The sequence below is a fragment of the Myotis davidii genome, unplaced genomic scaffold, assembly GCF_000327345.1.
Source record: "Myotis davidii unplaced genomic scaffold, ASM32734v1 scaffold332, whole genome shotgun sequence".
Classification (NCBI taxonomy): Eukaryota; Metazoa; Chordata; class Mammalia; order Chiroptera; family Vespertilionidae; genus Myotis; species Myotis davidii.
Window position 1 is genome coordinate 1501525 of NW_006285779.1, and position 19153 is coordinate 1520677.

The window sequence follows — 19153 nt, forward strand, 5'->3', positions numbered from 1 at the left end:
TCTTTATTCTTTTAGAGATTTTCATCCACCAGATCCTAAATCTTGTTTAAAATTAGCAAATATATGACATTCTTTTTTTCTGATAACATTCTTACCACTGAAACATCGTGACCTGTGGGTTTAGGTCTCTAAGACACCAATACGCTGCCCCATTCTGAGGCCAAGTCTGTCCTCTGACAAATGCCATTAACTGCTTTTTGAAATGCAAGGTTCTCAGATGTGTTTAGGTAAATATAGCTGCACAAATATAAACACAGGCAGTAGAGTGTAGAGTTCATCCACGGTGTTAGAAATTTGTGGGAAATCGCGACTCATCTGAAAATGAGCTTTGTGCTCATTTCATTTGCTGTGTGGTGGGTGTCATTTGCTTTATTAGGAACGAATGTGTTCTTCTTTCATGAAAATTACTCTTGCCTGTGAACTCCAATTTTTTTAGGACAATCCTTTGAGTTGTATGGGGGGTTGTACTGAGTCCTAATCTATCCTGTTGCCTAATTTCTTTGTGAGTACCATGCCTGAAGACAAGCTGCCTTATGTTTTCAATATTCATTTATATTAGAAACCTATAGGAAACTCTTACTAATAGTTTATTTCTATGAGAACTTGTACTGTTTTGTTTAAAAGACTGCAAAAAAGAACATGCTTCAAGTCTCTATGCCAGGGGTTTCAGCAGGGAGGGACCTCCTGTTAGTTTTCACTGCCTGCCTCCTGTGCTGACTAAAGGAGTTAGTTCACAAACTCTTTCCTATTTATATTTCAGTAAAATTTTCCATTCCAATAGAAAACCCTCTCCCAGGGATGCCAGACATCTGGGATGCATAGATTTATATACTCAGCGTGTGAGGACAGCTGCCTTAGGAATAGCAGGTACTTTCACTGATTTTTTTTAAAATCACAGGAGTCCTTTAAGCCTCTTTTTTAGAACAAGTGTTGAAAAAAATAATTTCTCTGGAAAAGACTCTTTTCATAGATCTAAGAACCCTTGAAAACTACCAGATGGCAGCATGATTTTAGCAAGTCCCTTAAAATGACGGAATATTCATTACACATTTCCCTGTGGGCTATAATGTACCTCCCACAAATAAAATCAAGGTGTGCCTGTATCTTGTCTTTACTTGAAAATGTCTTGGGGTTACAGTTATGACATGTCATCACTCAAAGAGCTTAGAGCATCTGACTTAAAATAATCTAGCAACAGAACCCAAAAAGAAAACATACAATACCTTACAAGACTGTAAAAACTCCAGGACCAGGAGAGCAAGCAAGATCTTGTCCCCTTACCTACCTCAGGCAAAATTGGGAATCATTCCCCATGGGAAAAACAAATGAACCTCAACCCTACATCTGCACTTCAGAACCTCATCTTCAGAACTATAAGGTTTAAAAATTAGGAGTCTAATCCTAATTTTTGCAAACTGTCATATAGAAACATGCTTCATAGTGGAAAATAGCCCAGCTACTGATAACCTGCGTGTGTGGGAATGACTGCAAAGGTGGAGACATGTCTCCAAGGCCCTTCTCTCATCACACTCATAAACATTGAAAGTCCAACCCAAACTGGAAGCAGTGAAGACAACACTGAAAGGAAGTGGAGAAGATGGGAAAGTGATCTAGCTCTTCTTTCAAGGGCTCTAGGTGCATTCCATGCCTCCCGATTTTGAGGGGCGCGGAGTGGGGGAGGGGGGGAGACAACTTAAAATATCTTTCTCACCCACCTCCTCTCCTCTTCCTTCTTTTCTCTTTGTTGTCTTCATAATTCCCTTCTTCATTTTACTATTTTTTCTCCTGCTTCTTTTCTGTTCTCCTTTTCCTCATTTCTCTTCTCATCCCACTTTGAATATTTTCTGAATACTTACAGTGAGCCTGGTACAGCCCAGGCCCCGCAGACACACAAATAAACACAGCACCAGAGGCATGGCTGAGGGGAGGGGACAGGGGGGAGAGAAACAAGTCTGGTTTTGAACATGTTGAGTTTAAAGTGCCAGTGGGATGCCGATGGAGGTAAACAGTAATAGTTAGGAATATGAATCGGGAGCTTGGGAGAGAGGAAGTTTCACTGAATGCCTGCTGTACTATAGGCACTATGTTTGGTGTTGGGCATATGATGAAAAGATAAAAACCCAGCCCATTTCTCCAAGGGCTTTAAGTAAACAAACAAGTGTACTCAAGTGTTAGAGGTGCAGAGGTAAAAGAAGGGGCATGTGCTGAAGAGATACAAAGAACAAGTGCTCAGATGTACCCCAGATAGGGCAATGGGGTGAAGTGAGCACCTCAGTTTCATTAAAGTGGGTCAGCCAAGGTGATCTCCGTAGGCATTAAATTTGGGGTAGCTCTTGAAGCTCTATTGATACCAAATTGTTTCAGCCAGTCTCACCCATGGGATGTAAGCTTTTCTGATTTGTATCCTTCTTTCTCTAACTGGATGCTGATCTCCCAGAACCAGAACAGTCTTCATCTCTATATAGAGAGGGGAAATCCATGACTACCTGGAAGGGCTCCTTCCCAAGTTGTTACAAGAAGAATGAACTTTTTAGCTTGATTGTCAGGCTTAACACTATGGTGAATTTGCAAAATATCGCCAGTGATCTCTCCCATTCCTTCCCATGCGCTTCCTGGGCCCTAGAACAAGCCCAAGGGTATTCTGGGATGAATATGCAAGCTTTAATAAAGCTGCCAGCCTGACGGGCTGCAAGAACTTCCTGGCAACACAGATAAATCTCTGATGTGTGAGATCTGACTAAATTGGCTTTCTATTTCAGAAACCCTTCCCAGCTTTTGTGATGAAATCCTCTTTGACTATCAACTTATCAGATCTTAGAATTAATGGCTGTTCCCTCCCACTCTACCCCTACCCATTCCCCAACCCCATTAATTAGACCAACAGAGAAAATGCTCTACTCTTCCATCAGTCACCCATAGTGTCTATCTCTCCTAACCTAAAAAAATATTCATAGGCTGATTAAATAAATAAGGTTTACATAAATAAATAAGGTTAACTCTCCCCATCTTTTTGCAGATACCTGAGTTAACCCAGAGAAACCAAAAATGGAAACCCAAAGATCACATACCGGCTACATTTTTAATCCCTTTAAGGGATAAGTCTCCCTTTGTGCTTTCCCTGGGCCAAGAACACTGCTGTCTAGCCACAAGTTATCGCTGAGAAAACAGAAAGCCTTGAACATTGGTGTGGGCTTCTATATATAGTAAATCAATATGGCTGCCATCAACTTGGATATTTTTTCTCAGTGATGTCTGGGTTTGTTTCAATTCAAATTGTTGACTTTCTCCCAAAATTACCTATTAAAGTGTTATTCAGATTATGATAATGTTATTAATTAATCACACCTTGAACCTTATTTATGATACTCTTGCAAGTTACAAGGGGTTATTATGAAATACTTACATTGAAGATAAAACTGCTTCTTGTTCGTTTTGGGAAAAGGGAAGGACTGCCTATTGACTCTATATAATTTTTTTGTCCATTAAAAATTTAATTAAGTTTCTAGCTATAGGCCAAAGAGGTGGAGGATTTGAGGTCATTGGAAATGATAATATTTTCTTTTAAATTTCAGTATCTCATTTCAGGTACTCTTCCTGCTATTACTATTCTATTCAATATATATGAAATGAGCCAAATCTGATAAATATAAGATATATATATGTGGCAAAAAATTACTTTATAAAACATTTGATATTATGCCACACTAACTATCCTGTCCTTTCAATCACCTTGTAAGTATGTAGAATGGCCGAGTTTACTTATTTCCAAGAGAAATGAGTGGATGGTAGAAATCATCAAGAGTAGAGTTATTCTGTTTAAGTTCATCATCACCATCATATTTCATTGAAAATGGCTAAAATGTGCACAGAATTTTATTTATCGAACCTGGGACCTTTCAGTCCGCAGGCCGACGCTCTATCCACTGAGCCAAACCGGTTTCGGCTGTGCACAGAATTTTAGTGGCATAGATTTGGTCTGCAAATTTTTGGTAATTCCTCAATGGCATGGATGAATCTCAAATGCTAAGTCAAAGAAGTCAAATTCAAAAGACTATCTACTGTATAATTCCATTATATGACATTCAGAAAAAGGCAAAACTATAGGGATAAAAAAACAGCCAGGGGCTGGAGATGGGGTAGACAGAGAAATTTGGGGATGTGATGAAATTGTTCTAGATCTTGAAAGTGGTGGTGGTGACTTAACTAAATGAATTTGTCAAAACTCAGGATACTAAAAAGGGCAAATTTTACTGAATTTAAGTTATTTAATTTACATGTGATTCTGGCAAATGGCTAAAACACCAGGGTCTCCAAAACATAAGCTGGGAATCACTGGAATAGCATAGCTCAGAAATGCTTGGATGAGTTATCATTAGTGGAACATTGACTCAATGAGTGTGTCAGGCCACAAGACCGGATTTTCAGCGTGAGTCTATGTATTAGCGATATACCCATGAGGAAAATAGTGGTAACCATAAACCAGATAATAGGGTGTGGTCTTTATCTTAATAAAGATAGTCCTTGTATTGACATGTTTTGTGAGAATCAGACCTGTCTTCTGAATCATGGCCTACAGTACAAGAGAATGCTCATCACCTGACAGATTTTTCAGATCTTCAGGCTAAATACCATTAAAATCCAGTAATAATCCCATCTGTCATGTGGCTTCCTGCTGTTTAGTTGAATAGTTTTTTCTTGCTCCTGAGTAGGGATCAAGCTTTACACATATTTTAAGCAACTAGTCTATTTATATTAAATAGTTCACTTTTGAGAGCACATCTTTTTCTATGAGCAGTATAGAACTTTTCATCTCCTGATGCTTCTGACATCCTCCCATGTCATTTCTGAGCAAATAAAGGGCAAATAGCTTGGTTTGCCCCAGTTCTTAGAGAGGCTTAACACTGCCTGGGTGGGCGGGTAAACATTGCCAAACATAAGGCTAGAAATGACTTCCCAGCTAGACAGAAGGATTTTCATTTCTTCTTTCAATGGAGAATCTTTTGGAATCCAAAGGAAGAATTGGAAGGCAACCACCATGACCACTATAACACAAAATACATTCTCAGTCTACACAGAATGCTGTGCACAGAGCCACAGCAATAACAATGTGTACTGCCCACTTCTGGAAATCCTTGGTCAATTTCTTCACTGACCACATTAGTAATGATTTGTATTCTTTGGGGGTGGTGGGGGTTGCCTCATATGTGTTTCATTCCTCTGCTAGATATATTTCTTCTTTATTGACCTTGCTGTTCTGGAATACCCACTTTTAAAAGATTTTTAATATGTTTTTATTAATTTCAGAGAGGAAGGAAGAGGGAGCGAGAGATAGGAACATCAATGATGAGAGAGAATCATGGATCAGCTGCCTCCTGCACACTCTTCATTGGGGGGTCAAACCCGCAACCCGGGCATGTGCCCTGATTAGAAATAGAACCGTGACTTCCTGGTTCATGGGTTGATGTTCAACCACTGAGCCACACCAGCTGGGCTGGAATACCCACTTTTTGATTGACAGCAGGTGCAGTGGGTTTTGCATGCCCTCATGTGACAGTTGTGTTTTTTTTTAAACTATTCTGACTCCTTTTTATTACCACCCCTGTGGCAGAAATGATTGATGGTGATGATATTAGTACTAATTTCTGTGAACTCATTTGAAACTAATTCAGTATACAGATCTGTTTTTCTTCAGCAGCATCTTTACTGAATATTAAGAAATCATTACATGTTTTACTTGTTGCAATATTTGAGATTTGTCCTCTAGGAAAGATGCACATGCAAGGTAGGGTGATTTACCTCAGAACTAAGATTTCTTTTCTCTGATTACGAAAGAGTACCAACTAGTAAGACTAACACTTCACATATTTTTCTTTGGCTCTTTGCTGTCTTATGACAGAACTAAACTATAAATGTTAAATTGCTAGAAACAAATTATAAATAATTTAGTAGGGCATGTTAAAAAACACACAGTGGTTTTAAACTAATAAATGTATCACCTACAGATGACATATTTTAATATCCTATTGTTTTCATATCCAAATTCTTCAAGACATATAATAAACCATTTTTTAAACCTCCCATTTATAATACGTTAGGTAATGAACACAGGACAAAATGGGAGTGGGGAATATTGGCGGAGAAACAGCAGCAGGAGTTAGACTGGTGGCGTCAGACTGCATCTTGGTTCAGCAACCTTGGTGCTTGAGTTCTGGCTAAGAAAGAATTCAGATCCAAGACTCAAACTACAAAAGAAAGTTTATTCAGCAAGCAAAGCAAAAGTACACTTGACAGAAGATTTCGGCCAAAGAGCGTGGCCCCGGGGTATTGGCAAGGGCTCCTTGGGGCACGGGGGTGGGGATGGGGCAAATAGCTGCTTCCTTCTTTAAGTTGACCCATGGGGCTTGTCCCACTGTCTCCTGACCTTGTATGGAAATCATGTGGGGCTTTTCTTCAGCCCCTTGTTTCTTCTCTAAGGCACTCTACCTACATGACTACCTACATGCCAGTGGAGAAAAGGTCAGGGGAGTGTCTGACCTGCATGACAAGCTAGGAAAGAAAGCATACTTCAGGGATGAGGTCCTAATTTACCAAACATATTTCAATATTTGCTCTCCCTGGCTACCCATTGCTAGGTACCTGGGATTTTCTTCTCTGGTTGCATTCGTACCTGACCTGTTGTCCTGCTTTGTTCATGCCTGTCTAACTGCCTACTAGAGGGAAGAGACCAAACCAAGGGGAATTTTTAAAATACGTTTTTATTGATTTTAAGAAAGAGAGAGGAATAGAGAGCTAGAAACATTGATGAGAGAGGAACATCAATAGGCTGACTCCTGCATGCACCCCACTGGGGATCGAGCCAGCAACTCGAGCATGTGCCTGGACTGGGAATCTTGGTCATGGGTTGACACCCAACCACTGAGCATACCAGCCAGGCGGGGATTTTTTTATTCCTCCACCAAAATGTAAGCTTTAACAGGTGGACTTTTGAGGAAGGTAACTTGGCAGGGAAGAAGAGGGAAGTGTGGTCAGTGGTTAGCTTGGAAAATTTCAGCATCATCCTAGGCCAGTGATGGCGAACCTTTGAGCTCGGCGTGTCAGCATTTTTAAAAACCCTAACTTAACTCTGGTGCCATGTCACCTATAGAAATTTTTTGATATTTGCAACCATAGTAAAACAAAGACTTATATTTTTGATATTTATTTTATATATTTAAATGCCATTTAACAAAGAAAAATGAACCCAAAAAAATGAGTTCGCGTGTCACCTCTGACACACGTGTCATAGGTTCACCAACACTGATATAGACACTCCTTGGGCTGGCATTTCAGATTTCCCGCATCCACTAGCACGTTCTACACTTCCAGCCTCTCCCCATCTACTCCGTTTTCACTGTCTTTCACCATTCTCCACCTGAGTCTTACTTTTTCCTGTACCTGTGCCTTCATGCTGGACTTCTTCCTTGAAATTGCAGCTCCATCTTCAGCTTCTTACTACTACCCATCTTTTAAAGCCCAACTGAAATGACACCTCTTTTATGAAGCATTGGCTGACATCCACAGCTGGAAGTGGATTTACATCGTTCCTAAATCTCTAACGGATTACATTCTTCCTTATATTGTAATTTTTTGTATATGTGGTAAATACACCCATCCATCTTTTTTTTTACATTGTAATTCCTTGAAGGCAGGTTTTGCATTTCATCCTCAATTGTATCTATACACGCAGTGCCATGTTCATGGTAGACCATCAATGGGTATTTGTTTACTCATTCAACAAATATGTATGAGTTTTGAATGGATAAATAAATGAATAGATTTGAAATTGGAAATGGAAGAAAGGAAACCAGAGTGCATTGTTATTATCATAAAGGCAGCAGAAACAACTCAAGAACCATTATAAATAGGAAAAGCTGATGAAGACCTTACACCCATGTATGAAGGGCAGGACTTGGTACTACTTCTCAGCTGCAGCCTCCCAAAAGCCAAACGCTCCATAACTGTGACATATGTTGTTGTGATAATTGTTTATTATCCACGAGCACATGCTAACCAAAGAGAAAGCTAGGAGGAAATATGGCCTTCTAGTCTTAGAAATGTTGTAGCAACCTGCAACAAATAATCATATTCTCTTTATTTTAATATAAAGGAATTCAGGTTGTTTTTTTAAAAAAAATCAGTGAATTTTTTTTTGTCCAACAAAAAAAGCTGGATCAACTATTGTAGATAGTGGAATTATCTCACTAATTATAAAATCATTTTCTCCTTTTTTAATGAAATGCTTATGAATTTGAATCTGCTTGTCCTGGGGCCATGCTTATCTTTTCTGTATTATTCCAGTTTTAGTGTATGTGCTGCCAAAGCAAGCACTATTTTCTCCTTTAGTGAACTTCACTTCTTATTGTCTCTTACTTACATTTCCCAGTTTATTAGAGGATAAAATAAGGCAAATGTGTCTCAAAGCTTTAGGATCCCCCGATGAACTTTTGATAAAAACATATTACTATCTATAATAATCTTATGGTATAGGGTCACGGAATAGGGAGAAATCCATCTACAGGGTACATTCCTTTAAACCAAACAAATACAGAAAAATCTGTGTTCACAAAGATTAATGAGGTAATGAATAGTCATTTGACAAAAACATCCACCCTAGTCACCAAAAACCAGATTTACACATCCAGTTTTTCAGAAACTCATCAGCCACAGAAAATGGGGTATACCTGAACTCACAGTGCTCAACAAGCAATGAGAGTCTGGTACCAGGTGTCAGTCTCGGCTACACGTAAACAGACATCTTTTCTCCCCAACTTAGTTAAAAGTCAGTAGATAATTTTGGGAGGATGAATATTTTTCTGGTTGCCTCTTAAGGAAATTTTCTTTCTGCTCCATCAAAAATTGATTAAATGTGACTCATTAAACATAGGTCCAAATGGAGCAAGAAACAAGAAACACCTTTCCGGTGTCTTAGTCATTGCTTTCTCCTAAATCTGACTCTGTTCCTTAATTTTAGTAAGAATTTTGTTGCTTTCTGGATAATTTGAAACATTTAAAAGACAATTACCTAGTACCAGGATATGGTAGAAACTTAACATATGCATGTCGAATGAACATAAGGTTTCTTTCACCTCATGTACCAAGATATGTCTTATTGGAAATAATTTTGCCAAGCACAATAAAATATGAAACTTGAGTAACTAGAATATAATATGTATAGAATATAATCAGGACATATAGAATATACTAAAATACTAGTTATTACAGGAATAATAAACAGGAGGGGGAAAAACAGCCATGCTGATTCCAATGGTTGGTTTTGTGTAGTCGTTATATGAATTGAATAATTGATTGGTTTATAGTTGCCAGCATCTAATACAGATTTTTATCTAAAATCATCAATAAAGTATACCAACACCATAATGCTGTTGATTGAAAATATCTCCATTGTTCAAATGGTTTTAGTTCTTATTTAAGTTATCATTTACCCTCAGCCTGTTCTGTTTTGATATTGCCTATCTCATTTCAGTTCAAGCTGGGGGCAAACTTAAATCTTAATGATACACAGGCAGTGGGAAATGAGGGTTCAGAGGTTAAGTGGAATATAGGTTCTGCACTGTATAGAAAAATACCTCCTAGTCCTCCTCCTGTGTCTGTCTTTACTCTCACACTACTACCATACTCACAATACTTCTGACACCAGACATGATGGGGTGGGGGTTCCCACAATGTGACACCAAGCAATTCTCCCTGGCACTAGCTAGGTGTACTACATTTAACTTTTCAGACACTATCTACCTGGTGATAGTGTCAGATCCCTCCGGTTAAAGGCTCAGTCCCATGAGACTTTAAATGCCAATCACAAGTGGTAGGGCCCCAGGTTACCCACAACTTCTGTCCTATTGGGTTATACATTGGAGGTTCCCATAACCCGCTCTCCCTTGGATTCAGTTATTTGCTCAAACAGTTCACAGAACTCAGGAGAACTCTTACTTACATTTCCCAGTTTATTAGAGGATAAAATAAAAGATACAGATGAACAGCCAGATGAAGAGGTACAGAGGGTGAGATCTGGGAGGGTGCTGAGCACAGGAGCTTCAAGCCTCATGGAGTTGGGGCGTGTCACCCTCCCAGTTTGTGGACAAGTTCACCAACCTGGGAGCTCTCTGAACCCCACACTGTTGGGATTTTTATGGAGGCTTCATCATGTAGACATGATCAATCATTTAACTCCTTTTCCAGTCCCTCTTCCCTCTCTGGAGCCACTTATTAGATGTAAGATCTTTGGCCTGGTTACTCAGTTTCTCTGAATTCCACTTTTTTCACCTATAAAATAAAGATAATACATACCTCTTAGGGTTGCTGTAGGGATTAAGTAAGCTAATGTATGTAAAATGTCTGACACATAATAAACTTTAGAAAACATTAGTTCCAATCTCTCTTCTTTCTTCTTTTTTTTTTAAATATGTTTTTATTGATTTAAGAGAGGAAGGGAGAGAGGTGGAAACATCAATGATGAGAATCTTTGATCAGCTGCCTCCTGCATGCCCCACACTGGGGATCAAGCCCGCAACCAGAGCATGTGCCCTGACAGGGAATGGAACCATGACCTCCTGGTTCATAGGTTGATGCTCAACCACTGAGCCACACTGGTCAGGCTCTCTTCTTTCTTAATCATCCAAATATTCATACATGCCTATATAGAGTTGTTCCCAAATGCCAATTTAAGAACATTTGCCAAATACCAAAACCACCTTCCTACCATGGCCTTTGAGACTGTGTGTGATCTAGCTCCTGACTCTGTCCAGCTTCTCTTCCAATAGCACTTCCCCTTCACTTGGTGCACTTAAATGTATTGTCATCACTGTTCCTCAAACTCACCAGGCTTCTTCCACTTCAGAACCTTCTCAAATACTCTTTTCCCTATCTAGGTTCTAGAATTCCTCCTTTCACCTGTGTAATCTCTATTCGACCATCTGTCCGTTTAAATGTCACTTTCTTAGCAGGGCTTTTTCTTAACATCCCCCCTCAAGATTATGTCTCCTCTTTTGCTCTCTCACAGTACTCATAATTCTTTCTTCATAATAGCTACCACATTCTTAATGTATATTGGTCCATAATTATTCATTGTGTACATAATTTGTTGTAAATGATTTTCCCCCAGATTCAAATATTAAAGCCCAACCGCCAGTACCTTAGAATGTGATAGGATTTGGGGACATGCCCCTTAAAGAAGTAATTAAGTTAAAATGAGGCTGTTAAGATGGGCCTTAACCAATCTGACTGGTGACCTTATAAGAAGAGGAGATTAGGATATATAAAGAGAGACACCAGGGGTGCACACACACACACAAACACACAGAAGAGAGAGAGAGAGATAGAGAGAGAGAGAGAGAGAGAGAGAGAGAGAGAGAGAGAAGGCCGTGTGAGGACCCAGCAAGAAGATAGCCATCGGCAAGCCAAGGAGAGAGGCCTCAGGAGAAACCAGACCCGCTGACATTTTGATCTTGGACTTCCCACCTCCAGAACGGGGAGAAAAATAATTTCCGTTGTTTCAGCCACCAGAATTTTCGTTATGGCAGTCCCAGTAGGGTATTCCGTTGTTTAAAGACTATCTTACTTACTCCACTAGGCTGTGAACGCCTAATGACAAAGGACATGTCTGTGTTTCACCACTGAACTCTCAGCATATAGTTCAACCTCTAGTTCCAAGCAGGAGCAAATATATTTTTGTTTAATTTATGAATTAATAAGTGAATGAATGCTGCAGGGTTGTGTCAATTTCATTCTGTCTGTCTTCCAGATCTTTCAGTGCTCTTCTCCTCTGAGACTGACAGCAGACATGTTGAGTAAGTATTTATTTGGGGAAGGCAGGAACATCCCAGAAAGCAAGAACCCAATAGTGTCACATTCTGAGACACTGGAAGGGTTCTGAAATGTGTGACTCCAAGCAGAATATTGGGAGCTTTGGAGTGAGAACCCCACAATTGGTGCTCAGACCCTTCAATGTATGTCTGCACATAGCAGGGTGCAAACATGCATTGGTGTTTTGCTAAAGGAATTCCATGGCTCCCCTCCAAGATCTGAGAATGAGGCCTCAGAATTGGGAATCTGAAACTGACATTGGGTCCAAGAAGGTGCTATGGCCTCAAAGAAGCACCTGAGTGAGTTCTAAGTTCAGACTTCCCATATTACCTACACCAAGAGTCTCAGCTAGTCTTTAAGGGTCCTGGAAAGCCAGATGCTCTTCAGGTAATCATAAAAATTACCTAGTTTGGTACAAATTGGCCCTCGAGGGAAGTCCAAGGGTTCCACGGAATGCGCCTGAAGTGGCAGAGCCTCTGGGAGTCCCAGGTGTATGGAAATTATGCAGTTGCTGATTTGAGGAACAAGAAGATCCTTAAACTCCCACCCCCCCACCCCAACAGTATCTCTCTCCATTATTTAGGTGGCTACCTGCCTGAAATCCTGTGACTAACATGTCACTCTTTGGAGTCAGCATCACTATATCAGGTTGCCTTATATTTAAAAAAATGAATGCCCATTCCAATTGCTCCACATTTTCCATCAGTAACATCTTATTCTAAATTAGTTCACCTACTATTTCTTCCAGGCGGACTTGACCTGGCTTGGGTCAGAATGGGGGAAAGAGGTCAAAGGTCTCGAACATCAATCATGCCAACTTCACAGTTCTTCTGGGGCTCAGATGACTTGACCACAGGCCACTACATGCCCAGCTATGCCACGGATCATGCATATTGGGATTCTGAGTATTCCATGGCAGTGAGGAAGGGGAATACCAAGTTGTGGCAGTTCTCTGGCTAAAGAAGGTAAGAAGTAATACAAGGGAATTTCCTTTACACTGACTTTAGTTCCATTTCCTCATGGGCCCAGAAATGGTTAATCCTCCTAAACAGGTAGGAGAAAGTTCCTGCCTCCTATAAAGTTTGATTCCTGGAGGCAGATTTTTTTTTTTAATCCCGCAAGTGTCAGATAATTGGGAGGGTGGAGTAACGCTGTAAACCACGACACACCTTTGTCAGGACTTGTCTGGGAGCAAAGGACTGAAAGAAACAAGGGGGGGAGAAGAAGTGAACATTTCTGAAGGATCACTCAGCTTTAACACACCTTGGCTGGGCCTGGATAAAAAAAGTGGGAACTGCAAACGTCTAGAAGAAAACATCAGGGGAAGAGAGAGGGGGGATTTATTCAAAGTTGTTTCCCATTCCTTCAGAATCTCAAACGAGGTAAGTAACAGGAAGACTTTGACTTTTCTTCCTTTGCCTGAGACTTTGATTTGAGATTTGCCATTTAGAACTTCAATGTTATTTTGGAGAAAATAAGATAAAGTTGTTGAATTTCAAGTGTTCTCGTTGACGTGATTAATTTATCATAAGTGATGACTTCGGTTTATGCATTCTGCTTAGGATAAGTCTTTTAAAGGATCAACAAGAAAGATTCATCAGTGGTAAAGAGAAGAAAAAGGCTAATTAAGATACACTGGGCTCTAGTGCCAGAATTTTTTGTATTATTTTCAGTGTTATAAAATGGCTTGTGTTAAGTTGTTTTATTTAAAATATGATAAGAGTTCATGATTTCTTCTCTCTCAACCTCTCTCTCATTCTCTCTCGTTCTCCCCACTCCCTCTCTTTCCCCCTCTCCCCTGACAGCAGAGGTGAAGTGTAGGTAAGGGGAGCCTTCAGGAAGCAGCCCCTGAGCACTCAGAGCTGATGTGCTGCCCAGGCCTCTGTGCTGCCAGGTTCTGGTTAAGCTAAAGGCACTGGGCGAACATTGTTGTTTATCACACTCTAAAATTACTACTTGCCTAATCTAAAGTAACGTGAAATATCTGCAATGATATAATTAATCCAGGAATTTCCTGGAGTCAAATGTAGAACAAAAAACAAACAAAAAAATCGTGTGTGTTCATACTTTAACTGGCCAATTTGGGCCCCCCAAATCATTTTGGGGTGAGAATTACCAGCTTAGGAGTCCCACTGGACCACATTAACTACTAACTGACAAATTACTACTTTACTTTCTGACGTATAAGCAAAGCCTCTGGCACACCACTTCTTTTGAGAAGCAGTTCATCAGTAGCCTACTGGTTGGATTTGTTCTGTCCATAAAATGTAGTGAGATTTTATAAAGAGTTTCATTTGCAAAGCAGAATAGTTCCTTCCCACCTCTTAGAGCTAAGGCACAGAGCTAAGTCACAACTAAACTAAAGCAGGAGGCCAGCCCCTTCAGAGAATCAGAGGGGCCTGCTTTACTGCCCAAAAATCTGGGCAGAGTTTACATGGGGACAGCTAACGTGAACAGTTTTGATTTAAGCTTAGATAGAAACTCCTTATTTTGGTGAAACCAATCCGACCTGAGAACTGACCACATCCTTAGATGACGCCTGACCCAAAGAAATCTGTGTGTGCCTGGTTTGGCTCATTTGTTGTTATTAACAGCAGTAGGGTTTACCCAAACATGGCTGTAAACAAGCAGCATAATCACAAAGCTCATGTCCAAGCTTCCCCACTCCCAAGCTCTGAAAATCCTAAGATGCCAAATATTGTAAGTGGGCCAACCCATTGCTGGGGTAGAGACGAAAGCTTGGAGGCAATCAACTCCAGGGCATTGGCTTTCTTTGCTGTCAAACTGCTTGGCCGCTCTGTGTTTACCGATCAATAGCTAGTGGGTGGTTTTCTTATACTTTGACCATTTTGTTGTGGTTTTGTATTAAAGTGTACAGAGATTGGAGTAATAAGAGCTGTAAAAAAAACCAAAAAACTTATGATACCTTAGCAGAGTATAGGGACATTTATTATTAAAATAGAGAGAAAAACATTTAGTTTCTCCATTCCTTTCTTTGTATCAAAGACCAAGGTGTTTAATGAGCCGTTAGAATAAGATGAGGTCTATGCCATGGTTTTCTATTGCTGTCCTTGCTTGTGTGTGTATGTGTTACACCTCATCATCATTGGACTAGTTTTAGGTGGATGTGACATCATTTAAATGAAGTGGAAAAAAAAACCTCAAAGAAGTAGAAAAATGATTTTGAAATTGCATTTTTTTTTGCATCAGAAAATGGCATGGGATCAGTTCAACAGAGCATTAACTATGAAATAACCATGAAGCAGCCCCTTAGAACTGTGGAGGGAAATTAGCATACTTCTGAAATTAAGAACTTGAGTGAACGGCTCATCCTTATTCTGGTGAAGTGGCCCAAACATCCAAGAAGTTAAAAATTATTCTACTCGACTGTGCTTCCATTAAGTAGTGTTTTTGGAGGAGAGTGCACTGCTCAGAAAGACAGGATTGGGCTTGTGCCTGGGCATGTAATTTCCTTTTCCTACTGTTAGTTATGCTTTTTAAATCCATCGGCACTTAAACTGTTTAAAAAGGAAGTCTTGTGGAAATACTGTAGATCCCACAGGATGATCCCAGTCTAGGTTTGTGCCTCAACCCCTCGTTTTCCATTTGATAACCCACTTACAGAAGTTTCCTCTCACATTTGGTTTAAAGGAATCCATCTCCCAACACATTCCTGCCACTTCAGACTATCCGTCTGGGAGAATTTTGGCAAAGTCAACAGAGTTCCATCTTGTACATGTCAGGCCCAAGAAATCATTCTGTTTGGCCATGGGACACGCATTTGAATGGCTTCAGGCTGAGAGAGAGGCAAGGGACTATCCTGCACCCACCTAGGCCACATTCTATCCCAGCTCTAGGCAAGGAATGAAGCATCATGAAAAACTCCCAGGTGGATCTGAGAAGCCACAGAAGGTCTTTTTGTAGGCATGTGCCCTCCCACCCCAGACTCTGAAGAAGGGCATCTGATTTCTTAGCACGATGTCTCTCTGTGCCCTCTGGAAGTTGGGAAACCCTTGGCTTTTTGCTGCAGATCTCAGGGCTCCGTAATTAGGATTTAAGAAAAAGATGGGGGCGGAGGGGAAGGGCGAGGAAAGTCTGTTATTTTTCTGGGTATAGAAACAACAAGAAAACACTTGCCTGCTTTGCTACTTAGACACTTCAACTCTTACCAAAAGGTCATCAGCCTGCCTTGATGGCCACAAGTGGAATAAACCCATCCCACCCCAAATTTAATGTTGCTGGCAGCAACTTTCATTAAAGAATCAAAATAAGCAATCATTTGTGGGAAGTAAAAGTTTCCATGGATTGTTATAAACAGTTCCTTTCAAGATAATGTTTCCTATGGATTCAGGTGCCATCCCAGGTGCACCCATCGGCAGCCAGATGCATTTGAATGTTTAATCTTCAAAATGGTTCACAGCTAATGACCAACTTTTTTTTTTTTTTAAGTGGAGAGAGGCTTCAGAGGTACCAAAGCAATTAATGCTTAAACAAAGGATTTCAAAGAGGATATCCAGTTATATGTAGGTTTGCATTTCAAAATCATACAGGTTATTGCTGGAATGCAGACTGAGTCACAGGCCAGGTCTGGCCTTCCAGAGAGGCTGGACTCCCTTGTTAAACTGTTTATGGGCTCCTCCTCTAGGCTTTGGGGCACATACCTACGAAAAGGCCTTCTGTGGCTTCTCAGATCCACCTAGGAGTCTTTCCATGATGCTTCATTCCTTGCCTAGAGCTGCGTTTAAAAAACTTCGATGAGCAAGAAGTTGGCACATTCAACCCAGCCCTGAAGCTAGCTGTGCCGATCTTGGTAAACTCTACCAGGTGGTTGCATGTGGTCTTGCTTTTCAAGGTGGGAAGTTACTCAGGGTTAATTATGACTTTCATGGGTCCTAGACCCGTGGTCTACAAACTGCGGCTCACAAGCCACATGCGGCTCTTTGGCCCCTTGAGTGTGGCTCTTCCTAAGCCTTAGGAGTACCCTAATTAAGTTAATAACAATGTACCTACCTATATAGTTTAAGTTTAAAAAATTTGGCTCTCAAAAGAAGTTTCAGTCATTGTACTGTTGATATTTGGTGCTGTTGACTAATGAGTTTGCCGACCACTGTCCTAGACACTTTTGCTTTTGGGACCCCTTCCTCCGTTAAAAAAAAAAACAACCAAACTTTAAAAATTGTATTTATTTTATAACTGCATTGGAATAAGGTAATCCAGGTTGGAGTGTGTCCATTTTTCCTTCTGATTTTAAAAATAAATTAAAATAGTTTTGGGGGGCATGTAAAAGTATGATGGTATAATTAGGCACTAAAGTCACCAGGCAAGAAAAAAGCTTAAAAGCAGAGATCTTTGAGCCAGGGGTGTCCTGGGCAGAAGTGGCTTGCCCCAGAATTCTAGAATCCAATTTAAACTTTATCCAAAAAGTAATCTGGAAGGAAAGACAGGTTGGGAGTGGGGGGGAAGAAGACCAAAGGGAAAGCCAGATTTCAAGTTCTTCCAGAACCTGAAACTGGGATCTACAGCCACAAGAGCTCAGTTGGGCTATATAATCATGCATGTTTAGGCCTGAGCCTCAGCCCAGCCCACCCCTTGATGTCAGCCCTACCTTATCCCACCTACACTCCAGGACACAATGGACAAGATCTCAAAGATTTTCCTTTCCAGAAGCAGAGTAATCACAAAGGGGGAGCATAGCTAGCATGTACGAATATTTTATATTCTTACATCTTTCAATAGATATTACACATGTTTTCTTCATATTATTTATCTAGTTATGTCTGCAAAAAAAGCACACTAGGGCTAGTTTGTTATAAAGAGAAAGTTTCAAATTGTTAAAAGTGTGAAGTTCCATAGAAGTATGACCATTAGCATGATTATTATCCTGATTTCAATCCATCAAACATCATTCTCACACCCAAACTCTAAATAATAAAGCATAAATGTCTTACATTCATAGAGCTCCACATAGAAGATTGAACATTATGGGATACATCAAAATGAGTTAGCTGAAAGCACTAAGTGCTTTGACAGATAGATATCCTTCAGTTATTTGTTACTTTGACAAAGAATGGAAGTATTATGGTCAGAGGTCTGGGCAGCACATCATCTATGTATTAATGCCCAGCAGGGGGCAGGCAGCCTGTTCATTTAGATTCTGAAAAATAGGATCTCAGTACAAGGAATAGAATCAAAATTGAAACTATTAAATTACTTGCTATTATAAATGATACAAGAATAACAAGAGATGACTCATAAAAAATGTGGACATGAAAGAATTATGCTTTGAATTCCAGGAATCGAGTTTTAGGTTCTCAGCTTGAATAGTAGGGACCTATGATTAAAAAAAAAATTATAATAAGCCTGACTGGCAGGGCTTCATGGTTGAGCAATGACCTATGAACCAGGAGGTCACAGTTCAATATCCAGTCAGGACACATGCCTGGGTTGCAGGCTCAATCCCTAGTAGGGGGTGTGCAGGAGGCAGCCGATCAATTATTCTCTCTCATTATTGATGTTTCTATCTCTCTCTCTTTTCCTTCCTCTTTGAAGTCAATAAAAATATACTTTTTAAAAAAAGTGATAGTGAGAGGCATTGTTGTTTATGGTTTTTGGCTTTTCCACAGGTGGCTATGGTATGGATGTGACCAAGAAAAGCAAGCGAGATGGCACCGAAGTCACTGAAAGAAGTAAGAGCATGATAATTACCAAAGTGATTAAAATTTGCAAAGAGTAAATAATTCATCCCTAGTTCCACCATTAACTACTTATCATTTTTTTCTATTTTTTTCTTTTTTGTTTTGTTTTTGTATTTAGGGTGTGTGTTTTTTTTTCTTTTTGGCTTTTTAAAGCAACTATCGTTTTAAAGGTATTTCTAAAAAAAAAAATACTACTCCTTCCCATGGGATTCCTTTTGTTTATTTTTATTTTAACATACTTGTAATAAAAATGTGTTCTGCTTTTTCCTCAAAGATGAAAACTGCCATTTTGATGAATAATTTTTATAATCAGCATTTTTAATGGTTTCATAATATTCTGTTGAATGAATTTGCTATCGTGTGTTTAACCATTTCCTTATTTAGGGATATAGTCCTGGAGTGTGGATGGGATAAGGCAGGGCTACACCTCCCCAGGAATGGTCCTGCAGATTTTAGAATGAATTATGATGTTCTTGAGACACCCTCAAATTTATTTTTAAAAAGGCAAGGTAATTATCCACTTCACAGTGAACGCAGCCAGGATGATGCATGGACCCCAGCTGGACTGGGTGACCATTTGGAAGGGCAGTGCAGTGAAA

The 19153-nt window shown here is 39.9% G+C and overlaps 1 protein-coding gene and 1 long non-coding RNA gene across 2 annotated transcripts in view; one reads left to right on the forward strand and one right to left on the reverse strand.

The window, feature by feature from the left end:
* Positions 1–9978: 9978 nt before the first annotated feature.
* LOC107181968 lies at positions 9979–12953 on the reverse strand. The gene is made up of 2 exons (XR_001512684.1): positions 12862–12953; positions 9979–10320 (listed from the first exon to the last, which is right to left on the reverse strand). It is a non-coding gene; the product is annotated as an uncharacterized LOC107181968 (long non-coding RNA).
* Positions 12954–13057: 104 nt separating this feature from the next.
* COL17A1 (collagen type XVII alpha 1) overlaps positions 13058–19153 on the forward strand; it is a 52614-nt gene continuing 46518 nt past the window's right edge. Inside the window, exons 1-2 of the mRNA XM_015559287.1 lie at positions 13058–13241; positions 18483–18545. Of these exons, the coding sequence (XP_015414773.1) occupies positions 18494–18545 (52 nt within the window). The 5' untranslated portion in view covers positions 13058–13241; positions 18483–18493. The remainder of the gene's footprint in view (positions 13242–18482; positions 18546–19153) is intronic.